Here is a 27,684-nt window from a genome sequence, read left to right on the forward strand (position 1 = left end):
CTGGCCTTTTACGCTACTACCTCTTCTTCTTCTAATGTTTATTATAAAGCCTCTGTTATACTTTCCGCGTCCGCGAATCCGCTAGTGTCCGCTATGGCGCAAAAATCGTCTTCAGAGAATGTGCGGAGGCTCTGAGCGGACAAGTGCGCGCGGTCAGTAGGCTTCAAAAACACAATTGAACGTGAACAAAACTAGAGGGCTCCAGGGGCATACTCCCCCGGGGAGATTTTTTTCCTGTAATTTCCAGTAACAGTCTTTTCCTGTAATTTCCAGCAATACAATTTTTTCCTGTTTTCCCAGCAGTACAGTCACGTAACTCAAGCGTTACAACAGCGGATTCACAAACCTGTAACACTTGTCCGCGGTTCGTCTGACGCTGCTTCTGAATCTCTCTCCGGCCGGTGAGGTTTACTGTTAGTGTTCCTTTTAAAAAAAAATTAAAGCCACCAGCCCCTGATGACAACGACGAAGAAGAAGATTTATATTCTTCTTCGTTAGTTTTTATTGGCAGTTGGCAAACATTACCATCCGCCACCACGCACGGTAATAGAGATTTTGTTTAATTTTTTTGTCGCTCCAGTCTGAATGACTGAGAGGAAATGAAACAAAGTTGAAGTTATTTAAAAAATAAATAAAAAAAAACAACTAAAAGATTCGGGGCTTTTGACAAAACATTCGGGGGTTAAGCCCATTGCTTCTCGAACCTGTGCAATCCGTCAATAAAAGAATAAAGACAGCCAGATGTGCTTGTTCACATCTTTGTTGCAGAGCGGACCATCAGCGTACGCTTTCGGAAGTATAAATGGAAGTCCGCGTCTGGATTGCTCATGCGGAAAGTAACACAGCACTGTAAAAAATGATTGTGATCTTAACAGTAAAAGACTGTAAAAATGCTACAGTAAAAACCTGTTAATTGGTTATCAGTAAGTTTCCATACTATATACGGTGAATAACTGTAATTACATTTAATGTAATTTTACGGTAAAATAATGTTAAAATTACAGTTTTTGGAAGTGAAAAAGAAAAAGTCATTGTTGAATTTACAGTGAAAAACTGTAATTTGACACTCCCAGAATTCCCTGCATGACACTTCGTATTTTATGTTTTTTCATTGAAATAACTATGTTTCTTCTTAGTTTTTTCTTATCAGCTGTGTACATTAGGGTTTTATCTTTCATCTAAAGTTGTTAAATTAATGTTTATTGCATTATTTCAGTATCGTGTGTTACCATGATGGTGTTTAGTGTTTGGGTGAATGACACTGTGCACCTTCCATATATGTATATATATATATCCCTTCTCAGCTTGTGGAAATTAGTGACGAACTTTGATTCATCATGTTACTTTCTCATCACCACCGGTTTTTGGTGGTTATTAGTGCATTGCAATGGTTCAAAATAGATATTAGTACTTCAATATGTTGGTTTATGAACATTAGATCATTTAATGAAATACGGTATTTTATTGTGAATTTAAGTTAAGTCTGTAAAACCTAAAATGTTGCTACCATATTTCTAACAGTGTTTCTGGCAACCACAGCTGCCGGTAATTTACCGTAAATGTCACAGATTTTTTTTTACAGTGAGGCTTAACTGTAGGGCCATTGCAGCAGTCGATTCTGTTCCCCTCTGGAATGCCTGTTTTCCCTCGGTTTACCCGGTCTGTGTAATAAACCCGACCAAATAGTTAATCAAACATTGCCCCAAAGTAGTGGGGAAAAAATTCTGTGGATTTGGCAACACCAAACACAACTGGATGTAAGGAAAGCAAAAAGGGACAAATGTCTTGCTACACTGCAGCATAGTAAAATGATTCTCAAACTCCAGTTAATGCTCTATTATTATTATTTTTTTATTCATCTTGCAATTGTTCCTTTGTTTTTGTCTTGTCCGAGTTTTTGCAGTTTAATTTTTCCTATGCAAATTAAAGAAACTATACTTAACTGACTTAATGCAACTAGCACATTGACAATGACCTGTTTTCCAATTTCAGTTTAAATGGGCGTATTCCTTCAATTGTGCCTTTAGAACACTTGTTTAGATTTTAACAATAAAGCTATTTCAACAGATGGCAAACTTTATCACATCTCCTCAAAAGACCATGTAAAGTTTAGAAGAAAAGTGGTTGCTGGACAAAAAGAGGTCAGCCAATTTTTATTTTAGAATTAGAAAAAAACAAGCTTGCCATTTCACCTAGATTCTACTGGCCTGGAATGGGGTGGACATTGATAAATGGGTAAATAGGCTACTAAATCTTTTCCTTTTCAACATTGCTGTGAGACATATAAACTGATTATGTTATGGAATGCATTTCTCATGTGCTTATTTCTGAACATCAGGTTTTGCAGTGTGCCCGGTACCAGTTTAGCTGACTTTCCATCAAGCAGTAGCCCAAGTACATCCCAATATGTGTATGTAAGCTTGTTGTCCACAGATGTGGATGGGTTTTAAGATAGGGAAGTCATGAGGTTACAAAATTTAAATGTATTAATGTTGCTATTTTAATTTTAAGGTGGACAAGCCTCTGGAACAGCTGGTGATGAATTAGTGGGGAAAATCACCAGGACCAACAATGTAAATGAGTACATTTATTGACTATTACACAAAATAGCCTATGCTATTCTGACTAAATATGAAGCAATTGTGTACTGCATTAATTTATTTTACAGGTTTGGAGCACCAAAGATAATTCTTACTGACCCAGGCACAGAGTCTGTTAACCAGGTTTGTAGTTTATTAAATGAAGGAAAAAAAAAAAAAAAATCAGTATCAATGATTTTTCATTGTATATATACACTGCAGTATTTCAAGTATGACATCTTGTCTGCAGTTAGACTGGCCTGATTGAATGCTCTTTAAAGCAGCCTATGAATCTGAACATATTACTGCTTTTTTTATTTTATTTTCCTCTACCCACTGGAGAGCTATAACAATAGCTACCATCTCTGCTGTAAATAAAGATTAAAAAAATGTGGAGTTCTTTTCTTAATAAATATTTCATATTGTGGACTTACTACTGCTACTCCTGTTTTCATAGTTTCTGGATCTTTTGAACCATCTGTAAATATCTGTATCATATCATAATATTTCTGATACATATATTTATTAACTCTTATTTTTATTGGGTCACAATCATGTTTCTTCACTTCATCTGTTAAATGAAGATCTATTATTAGGCGTTACAAACATCCGTGGTGGAACTGCTGACATGTACTGTAATGAATTTTATATTTTTGAGATCTGTGCCTTTTTGCACTTGGTCAGCAATTTTTCTACATGTGTATTAAATGTCAATCTTGAGTCCAACCACACTCCAAGAAATTTTACCATTGACACCTGTTCCAGATGCTGTCCAGTGCTTAATTAATATTAACATTTCTCTTTTTTTTTGTAAAACAAATGACTTGTGTTTTGGCCACTGATATTCGAAAACTTCGACTTTATTTATTGCAGCCTGAACTTTCTTAACTGTATATGAAACATTTCGGCCTCTTTTCCAAAGTGCCCCATCATCCGCATATAAAGAGGTACCCATATCTTGCTGTAAATCACTGAATATATCATTTATCATCATTATAGTGAATAGAGAAGAGGGCTACACACACTCCTTTGAGGAGTTCCATTTCCATCTGCATAAACAGTAGAAAAAGATGTTCCCACTCTAACCTGAATTTTCATCTAAAATATAAAAAAATCCAACACCCAGTTATAAATTCTTCCTCTAATTCTTTCCATAACACGTCATAAGCATTTTCAACAATTACGACTATTATTTACATAATACTGAATCCATTGTTGTTCTTCCTATCCGGAAGCCACTTTGATGAGGAGTAAAAAGACCTCTGTGTTCTATTACATATGTAAGCCTATTTGTAATCATTCTCTCCATAATTGAATATTTGATGTTAGTGCTATTGGTCTATAATTTGTTGCTTCCGACCTATCTTTGCCAGACTTTCCTACAGGGATAACTATTGAATGTTTCCATGCTGAACGAAGTTTGCCCTCTGCCCATATTTTGTTGTATAACTTTAGTAATTTAAAAATGGCTACATCTGATAATTTTCCTATCATACTATAACATAACAAGTTTCTTTTACTTTAGCAATTGCTCTTTTTAATTCATAAAGCAAAAAATCTACCTTCAAAATATCAGGATTTTCTCTCCTTACTCTCTCTCTCTACACTCAGCCTTAGCCTCTTCAGTCAAATTTCTACTACAATTTACTTTTGCAAATACTTCAGCTAGCATCTCTGCCTTCTCTTGATTTGAAACTTAAATTTCATTTCCATTTTTTAATACCGGCATGTTAAAATTCTTGCAAATACCTCCCATCCTTCTAATCATACTCCAAATAACTGAAATCTGTATATTCCATCCAATATTATTACAGTAACTTCTCCAATAGTTTCTTTTAGCTGTTTTAATAGTTTTCCTTACTATAGCTTGTGCATTCTTATACTTTATAAGGTCTAAGCATAAATAAGATGATTTAATAGTATTTTTAATTGCAATGCTTTTTCTTTCTGCTTTTCATCTCTGCATATTAGCATTATATTTCTGTCACATAGTGTTTTTGCATACTTAATGTTCCCTAGTTTCATTTTGAGTGCTGCTGTTATCTTCAACGAGTTCTTTGATCCAGGCACTTCAAAATTAATGATAACCTTATGTTCTTTCTTCCTTTCCATGTTTCTTCAACTACTTTCCTCATAATCACTATCACTATCCACATAATCACATAATCACTTCCTTTTCTTAGATTCTACATTCCACAGTCGAGCAACAGATAAGGACAGCAGTTTGTAAGTGTTTTGCCTCGCTTTCTCATTAGACTACTGCGTGATCGTCGTTGCTAGGAAAACTTTGCTTTATTTACTGTGTGTCTTACCCTGGTAAATACGTGCTGAAGTGGCGCTTAGTTTTGCGTTTGCCTATCGCGGGACTGGCCAGTTTCGGTCTGCTAAATAGGGAGGCGTGACCAGCTGACTTCAATCACAGATAATCAGGCAAATTTATAAGTGGTATGTTTCACTGAGGCAGCCCTCGTGTGAAGCCTCCTCGTGTGAAGACCGACGAGTGTAAAGACCATCGACTCTACCTGCGCGACACCGACAGGGCACTTGAGTATTTATAGCTTGTCCTCAAATACTTATTTCTGTCACTTGTAGTCACTATGTCTACTATCTACGATCTCTACTATCACTACTAACACTCAGAAAGCACGCTATGTACGTTGAAGGAAGGCCTGCCCGACAAATCTACGGCCTGTCCCTCTGACCACTACTACTACGCTCTCTAGTCCAGTTGGTCTCTGGAACTGCCAGTCTGCTGTTAACAAAGCAGACTTCATTTCTTCTATTGCTACTCATTCCGGTCTCAACCTCATGGCACTGACTGAGACTTGGATCAAACCTGAAGACACTGCCACTCCCGCAGCCCTCTCCACTAATTTGACTTGTTCCCACACCCCTCGTACGACTGGGAGGGGTGGATGTACTGGTTTCCTTATATCGAAAGATTGGAAATTTGATCTTCAACCACCACCTACAGGTAACGGTTCATTTGAATCACATGCTATTACTGTAACCCACCCTGTTAAAATCCACTTTGTGGTCATTTATTGTCCCCCAGGTCAATTGGGAAACTTTTTGGAGGAGTTGGACGTGCTGCTATCAAACTATCCTGAAGATGGTCCTCCTCTGGTACTGCTTGCTGACTTCAACATCCACCTAGATAAACCCCAGGCTGCTGACTTCAACACTCTGCTCGCCTCTTTTGATCTCAAGCAAGTGTCTACTACAGTGACTCACAAATCAGGCAACCAACTGGACCTCATCTACACGCGCTGTTGCTCTGTGGACAACTCTTTAGTTGCTCCACTGCACACCTCAGACCACTTCCTCATTACTGCTAACCTAGCACTTACTCCTGAAGTGGCACACGCTCCAACGCAGTTCACCTTTCGGAGGAACCTACACTCACTCTCTCCATCTCTGTGGTTTCATCCTCACTTCCTTCACTCTCTCAGTTTTCAGCTCTGGACACGAACAGTGCTACAGACACTTTTTGCTCCACTCTAACCTCTTGCTTGGACAACTTTTGCCCACTGTCGTCTAGACCAGCACACACCACCTCCTCCTCCATCGACTCTTACAGCTGACGACTTTGCAGTTTTCTTCACAAATAAGACAAGAACCATCAGTGACCAATTCTCCACACCGTAGACTGAGGATAACTTCACAACGACTAATGCACACTCTCTCTCCTCCTTCTCTCCACTCTCAGAGATGGACATTTCCAAACTTATCCTGTCCAGTCATCCTACTATTTGTCCACATGATCCGATCCCCACTCACCTCCTTCAAGCGATTTCTTCTTCTGTCATACCTTCACTTACTCACATTATCAACTCCTCTCTTCACTCTGGAACATTTCCCTCAGCATTTAAGCAGGCTCGGGTAAGCCCACTGCTGAAAAAAACCATCTCTAAATCCAGCACTTCTAGAAAACTACAGACCCGTATCCCTTCTTCCATTCATTGCAAAGACACTTGAACGAGCTGTGTTCAACCAGCTCTCTATGTTTCTTGTACAGAACAACCTCCTGGACAGCAACCAATCTGGCTTCAAAAGCGGCCACTCAACTGAGACTGCCCTGCTTTCGGTTACTGAAGCCCTGCTACTGGCAAGAGCAGCTTCAAAATCCTCAGTACTCATTTTGCTGGACCTGTCTGCTGCATTTGAGACCGTTAATCACCAGATTCTCCTGTCCACCCTCAGAAAGATGGGCATCTCTGGAACCGCACTCCAGTTGTTTAAGTCCTACCTTTCTGATAGATCCTTCAGGGTGTCTTGGAGGGGTGAAGTTTCTAAGTCACAACAACTTGCTACTGGTGTTCCTCAAGGCTCAGTACTTGGACCACTTCTCTTCTCCATCTACGTGATGTCATTAGGATCTGTCATTCAGAACCATGGCTTTTCCTATCACTGCTACGCTGATGACACTCAACTCTACTTCTCCTTCCAACCAGATGACCCAACGGTAGTTGCTCGCATTTCAGCCTGTCTGAGTGACTAATCTAGCTGGATGAATGACCATCACCTTCAGCTCAACCTTACTAAGACTGAACTGCTGGTGGTTCCAGCTAACCCATCGTTTCATCACAACTTCTCTATACAGCTGGGTTCGTCAACCATAACTCCTTCCAGGACAGCCAGAAACCTAGGAGTTGTGATGGATCATCAGTTAAGCTTCACAGACCATGTTGCTACAATGACCTGGTCCTGCAGAATTGCCTTATACAACATTAGGAAGATTAGACCCTTTCTGTCAGAGCAAGCCACCCAACTTCTTGTCCAAGCTCTTGTTCTCTCCAGACTGGACTATTGTAATGCTCTCCTGGCGGGCCTTCCTGCATGTACTATCAAGCCTCTGCAACTAATCCAGCATGCAGCAGCGAGGGTTGTCTTCAATGAGTCAAAAACAGCTCACGTTACACCTCTCCTCATCAGGTTACACTGGCTACCAGTAGCCGCTCGCATCAAATTCAAGGTACTGATGCTTGCCTACAAGACGACCACTGGCACGGCACCAACATACCTAAGCTCATTAGTTCAGTCTTATGCGCCCTCCAGAAGTTTGCGCTCTGCAAGTGAACGACACCTTGTGGTGCCATCCCAAAGAGGTTCAAAATCACTCTCAAGGACCTTTTCCTGGACTGCATCCAGCTGGTGGAATGACCTCCCGATCTCAATTCGAACAGGTGAGTCTTTACTCATTTTCAAAAAACATCTAAAGATTCATCTTTTTCGCCAGCACTTAAACAACTAATACTAGTACTTACCTTTTCTTTTCCTGTCTATCATATTCTTAAAAAAAATTAAATAAAAAAAAAAACCTGGCTACATGTTCTGTACTAGACTAACTGAGACTTGTCATAGCACTTGTATACCGTTGTTCTCTTGTTGATCTGATTGCTTCTATTGTTCTCATTTGTAAGTCGCTTTTGATAAAAGTGTCTGCTAAATGATTAAATGTAAATGTAAATGCACTAGAACTAGATTCCACTCCATTCCAGTCCTACCTCCCTCACCAGCTTCTTCCATCCATTCCAACTCTTCACGTCCTGATCCATCGTCACTTCCTACCATCTCAGCTCCAGTCACAGTTCAGTGCTGTCAACCGCCGATCAACAGTCCCCTTTGACACTACCACTGTTACCAACTAATTTTAAGGGGAAGTTCTTCTTCTTTTGGTTTTATGGCGGGTTGCGAACCAACTTCATAGGTGCATACCGCCACGTACTGTGATGAAGTAAATTTTGCTCATTTTTTAAGAATTCTTATGAGTTTTCTTGTTTGTTTTTATTTGTTTTGATGATTTTTGAGAATAACTTTTTTCTAAATTCCTAAGGATTGCAATTCATCTTTAAGTCGGTCCCTTTCTCTTTCATATGCTGTACATATCATCATAACATGTTCCACTGATTCCTCTGTTAAACAAACATTACATAGACCAATATTATGTTTCCCTATAATGTATTGTTTTTTTTTGTGTTTTGAATGTTTTGTTTTTATATGTGTTAAAATGACTTGTTCCCTTCTACTTATGTTATGAATGATTTTTCTTATCTTTATACTCCTTTGTACTTTGTGATAATGCCTACCTGTTTGACATGAGTCCCAGTATATCTGCCATACAATATTGCATGCATTTAATATTAACTGTTTCCCTTCTGTTCTGCTGAGTGCAATATTTATACAGTACTTGGATCATCCATTGTAAGGTCCACAAATTTAGCCCAAGGAAGGTATCCAATTGTGGATGAAGGTTTCTTGCGTTTTCGGTCTTTTCAGTGCGCAAAGTTATTCAATTTTAAGTTAAATTCTAATCTGATTCCATTTTAGTATGACCTCGAATTTAGGTTGAAAGGCAAATTGGTTGTTTGTCTGTCTCTAATTATTATTATTATTCTGACATTTGATTATTCTAGTTAACTCTTTACTTTATATTTATTCGTTCATTAGGAATCTGTCGCTCAGGGTGCCTCATGTTGGCCGCTCTATGTGGGCCCCATGATCACAAACTCGTTAGCCAGAGGTTATGACTAATACTATTTAATAGGTTGCCCAGGCTTACCATTCTTTAAATAGTATTTTTGTTAAGTCCCCTACAATTACCCATGTACAACTTATTTAAAGCTCAAAACAATAATCAGCGGTTATGCTAGTACTATTTGTCTAGCCCCCAACATTTATATAACTACGTACAACTTAACTAAAGCTGAGACAATAATCAGCGGTTATGCTAGTACTATTTGTCTAGCCTCCAACAGTTATATAACTACGTACAACTTAACTAAAGCTGAGACAATAATCAGCGGTTATGCTAGTACTATGAAATATGTTTATATTTCAATAGTATTTTTGTCTAGCCCCAATAGTTAAAAGAACTACGTACAACTTGAATCTACTTCCCTGTGTAACACTATGTGCATAAAAATCCCCACACCATATTACTATACCTTCTTACTCCAAATTTTGCTTAATTCTAACAAGGATAACTGTCCACAAGGATTATAATAATTTATTATTGTTAGTTTTCCTATTGAAGTCCAAACCTCCACCTTAATGCTTTCATCTTGTGTATCTATATTAACTTCCCTATATGTACAGTTAATTACTTCAGAAATAAATGCAATGAAACTTACTTTACTGACTATAAGCACATTTGCATCTTCATTATTTATATTCTTGTCTGTCTCTTTGCTTGTAATTTCCCGTTCATTGATGTTTCCATCAAGTTTCCTTCATCATTTTGGATTTTCTTCACTGCTTATGCATAAGATACATTGTGAACTGATTTATATTTCATTGCTTGTTTTTGTGCTATACACCCAAAATATGCACCACTATGAAAGCCTCCACAATAACAACATTTAGGTCCAAATATATCTCCACATTCCCCATAGTCATGTTCCCCTCAACATTTGCAACATATTTTCTTTCCTTATGTCCTAACTGTTGACAATTGAAGCATCTGAATGCAGGCTTTATGTAAGGGCACACAGGGTTAGCTCATGAATCCGATTTTAACATTTACTGATAGAATTTTCTCATTCATACCTATCACTAGAGTTGTACTCATTTCTCTTTTCCCATTCCTATTTGATGTCAACCATTTAACCTCTGTTACCTTTATGCCTGTAATCTGTTTCCTTAGTATCTCATCAGTTAGTGTCAATGGAACCCCATCACCCCTTTAATTCCGTTCTCTTCACCTGGCACATTGCATTTCACTCCTATTCCTCCCCATTCTTTTATCTTAATAGCCATCTCTTGTTGCTTTTTGTTCAGACAGAACTCAAGCACTCAATTGTTTGAAAGGTATTTTGCAGATTTAATATTTCCAAATGCTTTTTTGAGAACTTTGGTTAATCGCATAGGATTACTCATTTCACCCATTGTTGCAAATGTAAACATAACCTTGTACTCCTTCCTCCTTCTCCCCCGATTTCTTCCAAATCTGAGCCTGTCTTTCCGTTTCTGAGATGTCGGCTCTACCTGATTCCACTCTCCACAATTCAAATCTACAAAATCATCATCTTCTTCTATGCTAATTCCTTTCGATCCGATTCCAATATTTTCAAGCCCAGTATCGTTGATATCGCACAGTATACTGATACCTCTAAACTAAACTGATCTTTTAAATTATTAAAATAATATAATAAGTAATTATACTCACTTAATATTAGATTTTAAAGCCATGTTTTTTTAAATTTCATAGGCCTTTTTTGTTTACACTGTCAAAAACTGTGGGAAGTCGTGGCCTAATGGTTAGAGAGTCGGACTCCCAATCGAAGGGTTGTGAGTTCGAGTCTCGGGCCGGCAGGAATTGTGGGTGGGGGGAGTGCATGTACAGTTCTCTCTCCACCTTCAATACCATGACTTAGGTGCCCTTGAGCAAGGCATCGAACCCCCAACTGCTCCCCGGGCGCCGCAGCATAAAATGGCTGCCCACTGCTCCGGGTGTGTGTTCACAGTGTTGTGTGTGTGTTCACTGCTCTGTGTGTGTGCACTTCGGATGGGTTAAATGCAGAGCACGAATTCTGAGTATGGGTCACCATACTTGGCTGAATGTCACGTCACTGTCACTCACTGAAATAAAATATACTATAATTGTATTTTAGCCCTTTACTTGGGCAGTAACCTCAAAGCTGCAACTATACCCCAAAAAGTGACAATAGTATCCAGCTGCAGATTAGTGCCATACAAGTATGCATGCTTTAAGGGTAGATAAGTTACAAAGGTACACCTTTGAGAATACCTCATGAGAAATAAACATGGTGTTACATAAGTACTAAAATGTATTATTATTATTATTACCATGGTAAATTTGTGGTTACTGCAGTTTTAGTACAAATACTGTGGTAAACTGTGGTTACTGTAATAAAACCAAGCTAAATTTGTTGTTAGGTTAGTCTGAAAAGTTGCTAAATTTAGCAACAAAATTGCTAAGTTGGCAACACTGGACTCGTGACATTGTCTTGAGGCAGCTGCAGTCAAGATACGTAAATAGCGCCATCTAGTGCACTTCACTATTGTTAATAAAGACAATTTATAAGACTTTACAAAGCTGTTTTTACATAAGGTTCCATCTTAAAGTTATTTAAAACGAAACACTTTATTTACAGATCAAGTTATTTTGGTTGAGGTTCCAAAATGCAATAAGACATGTTATTGGATAAGTCATTAACAACCCAAATTATATATGTGGTCAGTGGTTTCACCAAATTTTCAGTCCTGAATACTTAATTTAGCTGAGGAATGACTGCAGTGAGAACAGCAATGGACAAATTAGTCTTCAAAGGATGGGTGAGTCCTCTCCTCATCATGTGGACCAACTATGTTAAGACATCTTGCTCTTCCTGGTTATGTAGCTCTGGTAGTAAAAGTTGCTGAAGAGTATAATGAGGCTGACACAATATGCAAACACGACTGCATTCATGGAATCAGGAAAATCACACTCCGTGAAGAGGTTGTAACCAGTGTGAATAGTCAGCAAGACAAACTGGACCTGTAATGAGAAGATGTTCAATAGTCCCGCTGATGTTATGTTATTATTTAAATTTTTTAAAGGGGTCATATGATGTGATTTCAATTTTTCCTTTCTCTTTGGAGTGTTACAAGCTCTTGGTGCATGAAGAAGATCTGTAAAGTTGCAAAGACTAAAGTCTCAAATCCAAAGAGATATTCTTTATAAAAGTTAAGACTCTGCCACGCCCCCCTAAAATGTCTCATTCAAACATGCCCCCACATATCTACGTCACTATGTGGAGATATTTGCGTAATGCTGCCAAAATGTTCACGCAAAGAAAGAAGGCATGGTTTCAGTTATCGCAGTTAGTGTTGAAGCAGCCACGTCAGGGAGATGTTGTGTGTATCGAGGCGAAAGCAACAGCACTTTATTTGGCCTTCTGAAAGCAGATGCATGTAGAAATCTTTAAGATTACTTACAACAGAACAGCAACGCATTTTATGGACGACCGTTTCATGAACCTAGGAGTGAAGGTAATTCTGACTTTGCTACAACAATCTGGCAATTCTGAATCAGCTACTGTAAGTATGTTTTGTTATTAGTTTTTGCTATTGACTGTTCAAATGCGGAGTTTTGCGCGATGGTAAAACTAAGGACATTATTAACTGTCTTTACATTTATTTTGAAAGATGAAGCTCGCGATTATGGAAAGGGGCGTTACATTTCCGACAAGTGCTTGTAGTGTTCAGCCAATCACAATGCACTGGGTCAGTTGGCCAATCAGAGCAGACTGTGCTTGTCAGGAGGGACTTTGTAAAAAAGGATGCATTTGAGAGAGGCGGGGCATTGAGAACCTACAATAATGTACAGTATTTGAAAAATAATGTGTTTTTTGAACATTAAAGCATGTCAACATATTCTGTTACACCAAATACACAAAATAATGATCTTTAAAAAAGCATCATCTGACCCCTTTAATTCTAATTAAAAAAATTATCATCTTGCCATCTAACAGGACATCTGTATTGAAGTAATTTACAAAAGAATAAAAAATTGTGAAAAAAAGGCTCTGATAGACTAAAAGTGAAAGACTAAATGAGCAGAATATCAATGTATTGTGTATTTACCAGCTGTAATGAGGTGAGGTAGCGCTTCCACCACAGATATTTCTGCATGTGAGGCCCCAGGGCCGCCAGGCCATAGTAAGAATACATCACTATATGAACAAAGGTGTTCAGCAGCCCGATAAAAAATGCTGAATGAATAAGCAAAAAGACACAACATAATAAAATACATGAAAAAATTACTTTAAAAAAATGCATGCATAATTGTTATATTTAATGTGTATATAAAAATACATAGAATCAAACAAGGCTATGAAACGGTGCATATTAACTGTAGTCACTGAATATATATGAATTATTTAATGTTTCTCTTACATTGACCTCCCGCCACAAATTTAACTCCTGCCCACCAGTTGAAGATCATAGTTCCATGATGATACACATGTAGAAAAGTGAGCTGGCTGTTCTTTTTTCTTAGGATAAAAAAGACCTGAGAGAGGAAGTTGGGAGGGAAAGCTTCTTTATCTGAACTGCATGTCTAAAACGGGTGTAAATATCTGCAACAATCATATTTTTTAAATGAGTAGAACTTACTGTATCACTAAGCTCAATAACTTTAGAGAAGAAGAACCACCAGCATACACTGGCCATTTAAAAGATAAATTAATTATTAGGCAACCAATGCATATTTATTGAGAATCTAAAAAATAATGATAACATCATAGGTAAATTTGAGTATGATTTGGAAAACAGGAATTACTGATTATTAACAAAGAACACTAGGCAGCTAAACAGAGATGTAATCACCCTCATTCCTAGAGGACTGGGGCTGTAGTCCACAGGTTGGCATAGATAACTGTAGTTTGCCAGCCAAGATGTGACCAAGAACTGTCGAAAGAAAAATAGATTTCAGATTTGATGACTAGGTTATTTTAATGTAAGACCTTGAAATAGTATGCACCTATATTGGACTGAACTAGAGTATGTATGTATGAAATAATGTACCTCATGGAACATGTAAATCGACAAACCGACCATGGCAAAGTTGTATACAATAAGCACTGCTTTTAGGTTCACTGGTTCCTTGTGTTTCATAAGCTTAGGTCCAATCCAGATAATACCAAGATAGCACAAAAATGTACAGATGATTGGTACAGGAGAGTAGACAAGAAGCCATGGATCAGTCCGCTTATCTGAAATACCATGACAGGAAACACAAGGAGTTCTGCATAAAAGTGCATTCTATAGATTATTATATGCATATTTTATGATGTAACTTTTCTCTAGATAGTACAGTAAAATACAAGGTGTAAAATAAATCATGCTTATACCCCCATTCTCCAGAATCCAGCGGTGCATGGATTCCACTCTCTGCCATGCTGATTCCATAGAGGACTGTGCTTTATCATAAAAAAGAGACTAGACTAGCATTCAGCAGAAAAGGGCAAAACATGTATAAAGAGGAATAATATATCCCGTGTTTGTGCGCTCTTAATAATAGGCCACGTGGTATAAAAAAAATTGCGAAGGGTTGCATACCTTGTTAAGGAAGTAGATTTGCAACACAATGATTTGTGGTCTTGTCCTTGAGGGATACCTTCTCCCTATGCAGGCTGTTCTTGTAATTATTGCAACTTAATTATAATGACAAAGCGTTCAACTTATTGACAAGAAATTTAACGTACATGGGATGTTTTTATTATTTGACTGCAATCGTCTTTTTGCAATCAACATAAATCTACCGGTTAACTTACCTGAGGAACAGTACAGGTGTATCGCACTGTGCGGAAGAGTTCGGTCACGGTCAGATAGGAACGTTGAAATTCACACAAACTTATTTGAGCAACATGGGAAATAGGGTGTTAACAGTTGTTATGCAGAGGTGCACATAACTATTGGAAGAAAAACTTTGGACTGCACCCAGTTTTCATAACTCACATTTCACAGTTAAAAGTCCCACTAGGACCGAGAAAACAGACACATTAACCTGTAATTTAAACAAATAGACCAAAATGATACATTTTGCAATTTTTACTAAGAAAGTATCTTTCCACATATGTGTCATATAAGAAATAATCTCAGGTTTGTTAAAAAAATATATATAATCTTGACTCTTATTTTGACACCCTAGTATCAGAGAGGGAAGGGCATTCAGGGCGCAGAGAATTAAATGAACATGACCATGTAATCTAATTTATCTGTCTGGCTAAATCTGTATGCTGCAAACTAAAAAATTGAAGTGGAGAGAAAGATTTGTGTATGTGTGTGTGTGTGTAAATGTGTTATGAAATCAGGTCAGATTTATTTAAAAACCCAAGTCTTTTATTCTGGATCCCAATTTTTTTATTCCCTTTTTAAAATCAGCCTTATTATACATTTATTATTTATTTACAAACACAACTATCCCTCTAAAAAATGAAACATTAAAGCTGTAGGTAATACGTGTTATTATATGTAACACTCTTAACATATCAAATTTACATGACTACACATTGACTATATCAATAATTAATATACAGACAGGCTTATGTCAACAGTTTTGGCTTTTGGCTGTTGTATTAGAGGTAGAAAAAAATTGACTGATGCAGAGTTGTTTGGGTCCTTCATTAGTAACAGCACCCTTAGGCTTTTTTATTTTATTTGACCGTTTCTCAGGGCTGGGTTTTCTCTTCTCTTCCTGAAAAAGTGTGAAATGTTAGGATAGGGCAAAAACAGAATTTTAGTATCAGTAAGATATGAAAAATAAAAAGAACTCAAAAACACCAAACAGTGCAATATATGAAGCACATGCAAACTCAGGAACACTTACGTTGCTGTCCACCTTGCTTGAAGATTCATAGAGCTTCATAATCTGTGTAATTGAAAATACAAGATCTTTACATACATGTTAATCACTGTAACAACATGGTTTAAAAAAAGTATTAAAAAAAAAAATGCACATTTAAAAAATGCATTTCTTGTACACACAAGCACATTTAAAAAATGTTTTTTTTTTGTAGTTTTGATTTTTGTTTGGCTTTTTTTTTTTTGTTGTTTTAATGTTGGTTTCCTTTTTAACCCCAGTGGATACAGCCGCCTCCTTCAGAGCAGATTTAGTGAGCCAGCAGGTCTTCTGCTCTTGCTCTCCTTCTGACCAGTCAGACACACGCACGGAAAAGACTATATAGGTTTGATGGATGTGGGAAAAAATGTGCACCACCTGACAGAGAACATGAAAGACATGAATGAATATCAAACACGTGCATTGTAACCAAACGTGCAAATCATCACCGAAGATGCAAATCAAATATTGCATAAATTTGGATTATTCTAAACCCAAGATGATACGTTTTGGGGAAAACACAAACCTCTCCCACAAACTGCACTGAGTTAGCGTCTAGAGATTTTTCCAGCAGTTTTTGCATCATGTCACATATCAAGCCTTTATATTTATTCTCAGAGACGTCAGCCTCCAAGAGCATACTGGGTAGCTCCCACATCCCTGCCAAGAGTCCTGTAACACATCCATGTAATCCAAAATCACATTTTTTCATGATATTTTCTAGCAGTTGTTCATCTTTTTCTCATTCACCCAGTCAAAACTATTGTTTCACCTTTACTTGGTCTTTGAGTAAGCAGATACTCCATCTCTTCTCCGTCTCGCTGACGTTCCACTATACAGGTTAGGGTTTGCTCCACACGTGGAGCTTTTTTAACTGGCTTTCTTGGATAATTCTGCACCCCCAGCTGAGGGTCCCAGTCCTCTAATAGACACAAGTCACAGCTGCCAGCAGCCACTGTCAGAGAATGTGAACATACTTTAGACACTGCTTTTAATTTATAAATCTGATGTATGAATAAAAAGAGAATATTTCTTGATTAACAGAAGACTTTACAACTTACAACAATTCTCTATGTCAGGAACTGAGGTGTTGAGCTTTGAGACAAGTTTACTTAGAAGTCTTTTGGAGTCAATCTCTTGTTTAATGCTCACCTACAGTAAAGACGACAATATCTGATATATAATAAGTCATTTGACAGTTTCACAAGGAAGCGTTTTGGTGAGAGCTGCTCAGCAGTACCTTCCTAAAGGCATGACAGTGGGTTTGAACGGGACACTGGCCGCACAGAGGGGATTTCGGGGTGCAGACTCTGGCCCCTAATTCCATCATAGCCTGATTAAAGTCTCCGGGTTTCTCTGGGTCAACAAGTGTATCAGCAATTTTCCTGAAATAGACCAATTAAAGCCAACATTTTACATATTAGATCTACATTTGCTTAATGGTACAATCAACTTGATGGGTCTTTCAGTACCACAAAGCATCTGTTACAGCAGGACTGGTGCTGTCTGCACCTATGGCTCGAACGCGACAAAGAACTCGAATGACATTTCCATCAACGGCACCGGTCACCTGGAGAACAACAAACATCACTGCATCAAATAAATAAACAGCATTTACTGCTAAATATTCACAGCGTTTAATATCCCAACAATGTAATGCTGCCCAAACTGATCTGCGCTGCACTATTAGTGGATCAGACAAGTAAATTAATTGTATTAAAGGAGTAGAATTTCCCCCAAATATAGGATCTTTAAGGTGTAAATGAGATTGTTTTATTTAGCATTACATAAGTTACTCACCAATGGATCCTCTGTAGTGAATGGGTGCCAGAATGAGAGTTCAAACAGCTGACAAAACATTACAATAATTCACAAGTAATCCACACTAATCCAGTCCATCAATTAATGTCTTGAAGAAAAAAGCTTTCATTAAGATGCGATTAACTTCAAACTGTTGCTTCCAGCTAAAATACAAGTCCTCTGTACATAATATTGTTTTCTCCGGTGAAAAAGTCATCTGAGTCAGGAGAAAAATATGCACAAATGAGGCACAGTTTACAAGTGAAAAAAGTACAAAACAGTTCTAAACTAATATGTGGTTTATCAAGTGAGAGGACAACAGATTGAAGTTAAAAAAAAAAAAGTCTTCATGATGGATTTGTTTCTAACAAACATGCAGCTTTTCACTTCACAAGATGTTAATTTATGGACTGGAGTTGTGTGAATCACTTGTGGATCATTGTGATTTTTTTTTATCAGCTTTTTGTGCTTTCATTCTGATGGCACCCATTCAATGCAAAGGAGGCATTGGTGAGCAAGTGATAAAATGCTAAATTTCTTATCAAACTCATCTACGTCTTTGACAGCTTGAGAGTGAGTAAATTTCAGCAATTTTTTGGTGAACCATTTCTTTAGGAACATGGGTCAAATCAAATGCATCAACAAATTTACCTGCCCAAGTGCTATAGAACTGATTGCACCGGCGGTGTAACGTCCAACTCCAGGCAGCTGTTTTAGTAGTGCTGCTGTGGTCTTTGGCATCTGTCCATCCAGTTCTGATACTACCTATTGTAAGAATCAAATCTTTTAATATGTGCAGATTACACAAATATATGAAAGCAAACATCTAAATTGTATCTAAATTCTGCATTACTATGTTCAAACCTACTTTCTGAGCACCTTCGTGCAGCCTGCGCCCTCGAGAGTAGTATCCAAGACCCGCCCACATTTGGTTCACTTCCTGCAAGGAGACAATAATACACCACTGTCAGATGCTCACTATGTCTCTGTCTTTATATTTTGCGTATGTCTATGGAATTAACTATCACCTCCAGTGTAGCTGCAGCAAGTTTTTCCACAGTTGGCCATCTCTAAAAATAAAGATGCAGAAACAGCATAAAATGTGGCATTCCAGAGGTACTGTGAGAGGAGATGTCAAACAGCTTGCCTACCTTCATCCATCTGTTATAGTAGTCTATCACTGTGGCAACTTGGGTCTGCTGTAACATGATCTCTGAGACCCACACTTAGGACAACATTAGAAAAAATAAAAATAAAATAAATACATTTACATATAAAAAATGATTTGAGTTTATGATGATCATGAAATTAAAACACTTTTTCATACCTCCATATGTCCTGATATTAACATCTGGTTCTGTCATAGCCTGTATGGATTACAACACACACACATACACACACACACACACACACACAAAAGACTGATCTCATTTCAAAGTCTTATTTGCACTGAATGCAATTAACCAATTTTGTAACAGTGTTTGTGACAGTCATTAGTTAAGCCACTGACACAAATAACCCTCAATCATAACTAACACACTTAACCCCACAGTCAACATTTTGGAAAAAAAAAAAAAAATCAATAATTCCCTGCTAACTAAACAATTTATGTGCTTTTATACACAGACCATTTTTTCATTACCAGTATGAATCATATTTTTAGGCCTACAATAGTTTTTTTTTCTGCAATACATTAAATGTGCTTTAACATGTGCAACAAACAAATAAAAATAAAATTAAAAAAAAAAACTAGCATTGAAATGCTGATCACTTCCAATGAGCATCTCTCAGGCAGCTGCAAGTTATACCATGGGCCCCAAAAAGCATAGTCACGTGACAAAAACTATGTACAGTCGACAGTCTAGTAGATCAGGTTATTTACTAATTAAGAATATAATATGCCTTTACCAGTGTCCTCCAGGGAAGATCTCTCTTATTCTGATCATACCACTGCAGAAGGTGAGAGCGGAAAAGAGGGATTTCAGTTGGATCATGGAAAAAGTGGTATGATGAGGAAGGTTCAGTTTCAGATGGTTCCTCTGGTGGAAATAAGAAATCAAACTTAAACATTATAACATTTTAAAGGCAAACGTCGTGTTGCCTTGATTTATAACGTCTCTCAGCCACACACAGAGAACCACTCACCCTCTTTAATGGCGGCTTTTGATTTCTTCTTTTTGCTGGATTTGATCACCTCTGTGTTTTCCAGAGCCGCTCTCTTCCCCTTCTGCACTGCAGATCTTAACCTGCTCATAGCGCTAAACTAATCTTTCACTAATTAATAAACAACCTGTGGGACACTTCAAACTCCCTTAAAACTTTCAGTTAAAATCAAAACTATATGCACATGGTCGCTATTATGGAAAAAAAATTACAACGAAATAAACATCAGAACGTTAAAAATCATATATTAAAAACAACATGTGCAAAGTACTACTGTTAGTAATAGAGTAAGAAACAAACGTGTTTTCTTTCACACCATGCAGCAGTAGCGCTCCCGCCTTCGTCATAAACACTTGAGTATTTCGGGTCTGACGTCATCACGCGGGCGTGGTTTGTTCGGAAGGTCAGGGAGCATGCGCAGTTTACACGCTCCGTGTGTCTATGGTGAAGCCCGCAAACGTGTGACAGCTGCACCATCTGCATAGATCTTCTTGCGTTGGTTTCATTTTCGCGCATTTCTAACTAAAATGAATGATATCACGCCAAGCACCGTAGAACCGAATGTAAAGACTTGCGGAAACATCTTTTTGAGTCTTTCACAGTAAGTCGATAAATACTTAAAATACCTAATAGTACTGCATCTTTACTTTTCATCATTTTAAATCATCTAAGTCTCACGGAAATTAACTAACGCATGGTTTTACTACAGTAACCATGGTTTAACTATGCATTTGTAGTGAAACCATAATAACCACAGATTTTACATTTTATCTCACTAACGGAACCATATTTAACAATAACATTCATAGAAAAACGGTAACAGATAATATTCAATAATAGCTAAAGTTACACAGCACATTTCTCTCATATTCAACACGTCTGTTTCGATATGCGGTCGATTGCAGAGATATCCATAAACTGAATATAGTGTGTCAGATTTAGAAGGCAACCATACACAGCTTGAAATGGTTTACAGTTAAAATCTATGCCGATGGGTGCAAAGGCCGTTTAGCGAAGTCGGGGCAGTCCTGGCTAGACAGCAGTCCTATCTACTTGGATGGAGGAGGACGGATATTTCTAATAGATACAGATGTCTCTGGCAAAAACCACAGTTAATATTAGTCCAGACTCTGTAGGCGCTAGGCTCGAGAGTCCACGATGGTACGTGGGAGTGCATTTTGCCGAAAATATAGGCTATGGAAGGCCAGATTGACAAATATTTCTTTAGAACATTGTGTATCGTGTTCACAATCGTGTGTATGTGTGTTTACTGTAAAGCTGCTTTGCAACACTACAAAATTAAAAAAATTGATAAAGAAATTAATTTGAATTGATTTATCCACAAAATAGGGTAAGTGTAACATTACACCAAAAATATACAAGAGACCTGCCTGATACTTATATGATTTTTTTGTTTTATTTTACATTTACAATTAGCAGACACTTCTCTCAAAAAGCGACTTACAAATTAGGTGACTCACAATTTTTTAGGACTGACAGCTGTTTCTTTTGAATGACATGAAGAAGATCAGCATTGCTTCTGTAATGAGTGTCAAGGAGATGGAGGAGGACACTGCAGCATCTCCAGTATCCAGCTCTGTGTCTATAACCAGTAATGAGTCAATAGTTAGTCTGCCTAATCTCAGTGATGAAACACTGACATCTGACCCTGGGTAAGACAAAACTCATACTGAGTCTCATTGAAGCATACATTAACAATGTTCATAATATTCATTTTCATGCTCTAAGACTACAAATACAGAAAGCAGTATATTAAGAACCTACAGAGTGTCTGTAAATATGAAATCAATCAGCTTACCACTTGTGCAAAGACCTTCAGGACTATGATTTGGACCAGAATAATGCAAGTGGTTAAAATGTATCAGCCTTTGATTTAAAAATACAAAATCATGTTAGAATATAATAATACTCATGACACTCATTGTAATTGTAGTCATCATTAGCAACTATTTTTCTATGCTCATTGATCAGTGTGATTCAGCACGGTGTGTTTATTCAGTATTCAGAGGGATGTTCTGATCCAGATTCAGTCCAGATGTGGAGTTTGTGAGCAGGTTCAGACAGATGCAGTCTCTATCACCTGTGGACATAGTTTCTGCAGACACTGTATCAACCGTTACTGGGACCAGGCCAGAACATCAGAAGACTTTGACTGTCCTCAATGTAGAAAGAGATCAAGAACCCGTCCAGTTCTAAAATCACACAAACACCTAGAGGAATCTAGTTCTGCTGGTTCTGCTCACCGCTGCCCAGAATCAGACCTGCTTGAAGAGACTGAAGACCATCAGCAGGGTTCACATCAGCCAGTGGTTGATGTTCTGCAGAGAGTGAAAGATATACACAAAACCAGCATGAAGGACAAGTATGAGAGTTTATTTGAGGGAATCAAAATACAAGAGAATCAAACCCTCCTGAAGAGAATTTACACACAGCTGTACATCATAGAGGGAGAGAGTGAAGGAGTGAATGAAGAACATGAGGTTTTGCACATGGAGATAAAGCCCCAAACACAACACTTACAAGATACTCCAATCTACTGCAATGACATCTTTAAAGTCTTATCTGAAGCACAATATCAAAGAGAGAAAATCAAGAGTGTTCTTACTAAAGGCATCGCTGGAATTGGAAAAACAGTCTCTGTGCAGAAGTTCATTCTAGATTGGGCCGAGGGAACGGCCAATTGGGATGTAGATTTCATCTTTGTGCTTCCGTTTCGAGAGCTCAACTTGATCCGACACAATCGCTACAGTCTTCACAAACTTCTGCTGGACTTTCATCCTGAACTTCAAGATCTGAACTCAAAGATGTATGATGCGTGTAAAGTTGTTTTCATCTTTGATGGTCTGGATGAAAGCAGAATGCCACTGATGTTTTCAGATGATAGTGAGAAAGTTTGTGATGTGACTGAGACTTCATCAGTGTCTGTGTTGATGTCAAACCTCATGAAAGGTGATCTGCTCCCCTCTGCCCTCATCTGGATCACTTCCAGACCAGCAGCAGCCAATCAGATCCCCTCCAAATACATCCAGCGTGTGACAGAAATCCAGGGATTCAATGACGCACAGAAGGAGGAATATTTCAGGAAGAGAATCAGTGATGAGCATCAAGCCAGCAGAACCATCTCACACATTAGAAGAGTGAGAAGCCTCCACATTATGTGTCACATACCAGTCTTCTGTTGGATCTCATCCACTGTGCTTGAAAATATCCTGAAACAAGACAACAAGAGAGCAGAAATCCCTCAAACTCTGAGTGAAATGTACATCCACTTCCTGCTGATTCAGATGAAGATGAAGAATCAGAAGTATGATCCAGAGAGAGATCCAGAGAAACTCCTGCGGTTCAACAGAGAGGTGATTGTGAAACTGGCTGAAGTAGCTTTCAAACAGCTGATGAAGGGCAATGTGATGTTCTATGAGGAGGATCTGAGAGAGTGTGGGATAGACATCACTGACAATGCCTTGCTGTATTCTGGCATCTGCACTCAAACCTTTAAGGAGGAATCTGTAATTCATCAGAGGAAAATCTACTGCTTCATACATCTCAGCTTTCAGGAGTTCCTTGCTGCTCTCTATGTGTTTTACTATTACAACAGCCTAGGCACTTCACAGTTTTTTGATGTAATTTATACTGTACTGAAAGGTGCAGTGGATAAATCCCTTCAGAGTGAAACTGGTCATCTGGATCTTTTCCTGCGATTTCTGCTGGGGATCTCACTGGAGTCCAATCAGAGTCTCTTAAAGGATCTACTGACACACACGGTGGACACCTCAGAGAGCATCAGAGAAACTATTACATATATCAAAGACAAGATCAAAGATGGTCGGGATTTCTCCACTGAACGATCCATCAATCTGTTTCTGTGTCTGCTTGAAGTGAATGATCAAACTCTGTACAGAGAGATTGAGGAGTTTGTGAGATCAGACAAACAGTCAGAGAAGAAACTCTCTGTTGCTCACTGTTCAGCAATAGCCTACATGCTTCAAATGTCAGAGGAGGTGGTGGATGAGTTTGATCTGAAGAAATACAACACAACAGAGGAGGGCAGAAGAAGACTCATACCAGCTGTCAACAACTGCACAAAAGCTCTGTGAGTATAGCTTATTAAAATTCAGTTTTAAGCAATATCAAGAGTTAGACTAATGTGGCTGTATCACGAAGCAATAAAGAGTTTGGTGTAGAGTGAGAGGAGTGACAGAAAGGGAAATGTGTAATACCTGACAACTTTTCCAAGTGGACAGTTTTCACCTCTGTACAATAGACATTTAGTGCCGGATTTATATGCCACAATACAATATGAAATGTGTTGAGGAACATGATAACTTTCATGATAAGTTTCCACACTGCTTACACACACTGATCTGGACCACAGTGTAGAGACAAAAGTCCCTGTTATTAAATATCAATACTGTTGGAGCACTGCCTCTCTTACACGTAACATAAATGTTTTGAGATCGTAGGTATACTGGTTTGGAAATGAGTTCAGATCTGTTGAGAAATGAGAGAAAGTTCTGCAAATCAAATTAACGTTATTGTGTTTTATGTAATTTTTTGTTATAGTCTTGCTGACAGTAAACTGACTCATCAGTGTTGTGAAATCATCGCTTCAGCTCTCCAATCATCAAACTCTCCTCTGAGAGAGCTGGATTTGAGTAACAATGACCTGCAGGATTCAGGAGTGAAGCTGATCTCTGATGCTCTCAAGAGTCACAACTGTCAACTACACATACTGAGGTATTTATCTCAATACACTGACTTATCAAAGTACTCAATGAACTGTATATAAACATGTTTATTTCCTGTAGGCTGTCAGGTTGTATGGTGAGCGATGAAGGATGCGGTTATTTGGCTTTAGCTCTGAGTTCAAACCCTTCACACCTGAGAGAATTGGATCTGAGCTACAATAACCCACAACAATCAGGAGTTCAGCTTATCTCTCATTTAAATGATCCAAACTACAGACTGGAGACACTCAAGTATGTACAACTTAATTTAGAGTTTCATCTGATTTCAGACATTAGGGTCCCTAATCAAATTCAATAGGTGTGCACTAAAACTGTGTACAAATCTTCCTCCTTTATTTTTAGGAAACTTTGGAGGCAATTAACTACTATTATGTTTTTTATGTTTTGTGTAAAGTTACTTTTTTTAAAATTTCTGTATAAAATATTTTTCCCTATTTTGGACTTCATTAATATTACTGCAAGTGAGTCACTACTGGGCAAGAGAGTTAAAATATTACTTTGTGTGTCACTGTAGTTTGGACCATGGAGGAGAGAGCAGGATTACACCAGGACTACGAAAATGTAAGTTTTTAATCACATAGACATACTCTACATAAACATATCCTCACATACAGTACCAATTGTTGTCAACTGGGTCATTGTCAAAAAATTTAAAAATGTATATATTTAGTTTTGTTTCTTGTTACTTATTACTTCCTCAGTGGAGATATATACATATATTTTTATTATCTTTTTTTGTTGTTAGACGCCTGTGATTTCACACTGGATCCAAACACAGCATACCCTCAACTTGTTCTATCTGAGGGGAACAGAAAGGTCACACGTGTGAAAGAGTCTCAGCCGTATCCTGATCATCCAGACCGATTTGATTACTATTGTAATGTTTTGTGTAGAGAGAGTCTGACTGGACGCTGTTACTGGGAGGTTGAATGGAACGGACAAGGAGCTCGTACTTCAGTGGTTTATAAAGGAATCAGGAGGAAAGGCATGAGCAAGGACTGCTGGTTTGACTACAGTGAAAATTCCTGGAGTCTGACCATCACTCCTAAAAGATTCATTGCCTGTCACAATAGTAATAAAACAGACATTCCTGCTCCATCACCTCACTCTAATAGAGTAGGAGTGTATGTGGACTGTCTGGCCGGCACTCTATCCTTCTACAGCGTCTCTGACACGCACACATTCACACACTTGCACACATTCAACACAACATTCACTGAACCACTATATGCTGGACTTATGATTTATCCAGACTCATATGTGATGTTGCTGTGATCCCCTTAAACATACCTGTTTTTAGGGTTGCCAACTTTCACTTGTCACTGAAATACGGGATAAAAGTTTTTCGATTCATTTTCGATTAATAATGTAGTTTAAAAATGCTAAAATGAATGAACAAATTTCTGTTCAGTTCTAAGAGCCCCGTGTTTAACTCATTCACACAGACACATACATAAACTATGCGAATAAATAACAAAATATAACAAAAAGTATGTGTTTGTTTTCATAACTAAAACAATGCCACAGCAAACCACAACATTTGTGAGATGTTTTACAATGCCATTTCTTAGCGGGTTTTTTTTTTTTTTTAGTAAACAGCCTTCTTACTATCTAAACATCAAAGTGTTGTCACCTGCAGTTGTTTTGAAATCAGTTATGAGGTGGAGTTTGTACTTAAAGGAATATTCACCCCAAAATTACAATTTTGTCATCATTTGCTCACCCTCCAGTTGTTACAAGCCTGTGTAAATTTCTTTGTTGTGCTGAACACAAATGAAGATATTTTAATGAAATTATGTAACCAAGCCGTTTTTAGTCACCATTGCCTTCCATAGTATTTGTATGTCCTACTGTGGGATTCAGTGGTGAGCTAAAATGACTTGGATACAAACTTTCATTAAAATATCTTCATTTGTGTTCAGCACAACAAAGAAATTTACACACAGTTTTGTAACAACGGGAGGGTGAGCAAATGAAGACAAAAATTTCATTTTGGGGTGAACTATTCCTTTAAATTAGCTATTAAAGAAGAGTTGATTCACTTTAATAGAATTGATTCCAACCTTTGGAATCGATTCTCTGTTAAATTCTCGGATCAAACAAGAGACTCTAAACAACTATCACAAAACATAAAAAAATCTTAGCTAACAACAAGATAGTCAATTTGATGAAGATCAGATGACATTATATGACAAATTAATGCAGAAAACAAACATATTTTTAAAGAAAAATCAACAATTGCAATGCTATGATCTTAAATGCAATACCCTAATCTTTAATGTATTCATAATATGTTGAGTAGTTGTAACTTTTTGTTCTTCGTCTAATACAGTAATGAGACCAGATATTTCACCAGATATGTTTTTATCTAGATCTGCAATGCATTTTATATGTTTTAGTCATGTGTAGCCTGGTCCTAACTGCTCTCTTCACCTGCTTTGTCATTTTCTATAATCTCTTCATTGTCCTCCATCTTCATGGCTGAGTAAATTGGCCCTGGTAGCATGAATAACACTAAGACAATGTTAACTTTGTTAGTTTAATATATTGTTAATTAGATACATTTTCTAACACATTTAACCCTTAGATGCACAAGCTATGCAAACCCCTTCTAATGCACTACATGGGTCACCTCAGTCATGGTATTGCCGGCCCGAGACTCAAACCCACAACCTTAGGGTTAGGAGTCAAACTCTCTAACCACTAGGCCACGACTTCATCATATGACCCCTTTAAAATGATAAACAAAATGTTTTCTTTCTGTAATGGAAAAACCGTGTTCAAACATTTGGGGTGAGGCTGAGATTAAATTAACACTGAGATATGTCTTTGATATTTTATTCTTGCAAGAAGGTCGATCAGAGTGCTTCTGCGGGAGGAAGACCCAGCTAAGCAGAAGCAGCCTACACATCACTTGTCTCAAAAGATGTGATAAAGTTTCGATCACACCTAAAACAACAGGAAACGTCTGACAGAACAGTCAGTTCTGCATCCAGGAAGTTTTATTAATAGAGTGACCATATTTTAGTTT

The 27,684-nt window shown here is 37.8% G+C and overlaps 3 protein-coding genes and 1 pseudogene across 7 annotated transcripts; 2 read left to right on the forward strand and 2 right to left on the reverse strand.

Moving 5' to 3' along the window:
* Positions 1-93: 93 nt before the first annotated feature.
* Positions 94-7,794, forward strand: LOC122138327 (annotated as a pseudogene).
* Positions 7,795-11,640: 3,846 nt separating this feature from the next.
* elovl8b (ELOVL fatty acid elongase 8b) lies at positions 11,641-15,093 on the reverse strand. 4 transcript variants are annotated; one of them, XM_042728950.1, is made up of 9 exons: positions 14,858-15,093; positions 14,643-14,716; positions 14,435-14,498; positions 14,109-14,296; positions 13,911-13,991; positions 13,698-13,754; positions 13,479-13,593; positions 13,167-13,294; positions 11,641-12,078 (listed from the first exon to the last, which is right to left on the reverse strand). In XM_042728950.1, exons 3-9 carry the CDS (start codon positions 14,490-14,492, stop codon positions 11,911-11,913), a joined length of 795 nt encoding a protein of 264 aa, XP_042584884.1. In that variant the 5' UTR covers positions 14,493-14,498; positions 14,643-14,716; positions 14,858-15,093; the 3' UTR covers positions 11,641-11,910. The 4 variants fall into 4 exon arrangements, with proteins under 4 accessions (XP_042584884.1, XP_042584882.1, XP_042584883.1 ...); XM_042728948.1 differs by having other exon boundaries at positions 14,643-14,737; XM_042728949.1 differs by having other exon boundaries at positions 14,435-14,503; positions 14,858-15,092.
* A 314-nt stretch (positions 15,094-15,407) lies between these two features.
* On the reverse strand, positions 15,408-20,263 carry mutyh (mutY DNA glycosylase). Its single transcript, XM_042728929.1, has 15 exons — positions 19,870-20,263; positions 19,633-19,763; positions 19,052-19,091; positions 18,876-18,949; positions 18,753-18,794; positions 18,593-18,664; positions 18,376-18,489; positions 17,397-17,494; positions 17,165-17,309; positions 16,986-17,076; positions 16,697-16,879; positions 16,451-16,596; positions 16,153-16,302; positions 15,913-15,954; positions 15,408-15,780 (listed from the first exon to the last, which is right to left on the reverse strand). The coding sequence occupies exons 1-15, from the start codon at positions 19,976-19,978 to the stop codon at positions 15,634-15,636; spliced, it is 1,584 nt and encodes a 527-aa protein (XP_042584863.1). The 5' UTR covers positions 19,979-20,263; the 3' UTR covers positions 15,408-15,633.
* Positions 20,264-20,303: 40 nt separating this feature from the next.
* Positions 20,304-26,143, forward strand: LOC109083717 (NLR family CARD domain-containing protein 3-like). Of its 2 annotated transcripts, none has more exons than XM_042728895.1 (6): positions 20,304-21,560; positions 21,908-23,998; positions 24,469-24,642; positions 24,714-24,884; positions 25,168-25,214; positions 25,399-26,143. In XM_042728895.1, exons 1-6 carry the CDS (start codon positions 21,406-21,408, stop codon positions 25,926-25,928), a joined length of 3,168 nt encoding a protein of 1,055 aa, XP_042584829.1. In that variant the 5' UTR covers positions 20,304-21,405; the 3' UTR covers positions 25,929-26,143. The 2 variants fall into 2 exon arrangements, with proteins under 2 accessions (XP_042584829.1, XP_042584830.1); XM_042728896.1 differs by having other exon boundaries at positions 20,305-20,488; positions 21,412-23,998.
* The last annotated feature ends 1,541 nt before the right edge of the window (positions 26,144-27,684 follow it).

This window comes from Cyprinus carpio, chromosome B8 (genome assembly GCF_018340385.1).
Source record: "Cyprinus carpio isolate SPL01 chromosome B8, ASM1834038v1, whole genome shotgun sequence".
Taxonomy (NCBI): Eukaryota; Metazoa; Chordata; class Actinopteri; order Cypriniformes; family Cyprinidae; genus Cyprinus; species Cyprinus carpio.

Coding starts and splice junctions, on each gene's coding strand:
- LOC109083717 (XM_042728895.1), top strand. CDS start 21,406: ATGAAGAAGATCAGCATTGCTTCTGTAATGAGTGTCAAGGAGATGGAG. Junction 24,643..24,713: donor TGTCAACTACACATACTGAG/GTATTTATCTCA, acceptor TATTTCCTGTAG/GCTGTCAGGTTGTATGGTGA. Junction 25,215..25,398: donor TACACCAGGACTACGAAAAT/GTAAGTTTTTAA, acceptor TTTTGTTGTTAG/ACGCCTGTGATTTCACACTG.
- mutyh (XM_042728929.1), bottom strand. CDS start 19,978: ATGAGCAGGTTAAGATCTGCAGTGCAGAAGGGGAAGAGAGCGGCTCTG. Junction 19,092..19,632: donor ATCTTCCCTGGAGGACACTG/GTAAAGGCATAT, acceptor TAATCCATACAG/GCTATGACAGAACCAGATGT. Junction 18,490..18,592: donor TGCACGAAGGTGCTCAGAAA/GTAGGTTTGAAC, acceptor TTCTTACAATAG/GTAGTATCAGAACTGGATGG.
- elovl8b (XM_042728950.1), bottom strand. CDS start 14,492: ATGGAATCAGCATGGCAGAGAGTGGAATCCATGCACCGCTGGATTCTG. Junction 13,992..14,108: donor CGATTTACATGTTCCATGAG/GTACATTATTTC, acceptor TTCTTTCGACAG/TTCTTGGTCACATCTTGGCT. Junction 13,755..13,910: donor CCAGTCCTCTAGGAATGAGG/GTGATTACATCT, acceptor TTTATCTTTTAA/ATGGCCAGTGTATGCTGGTG.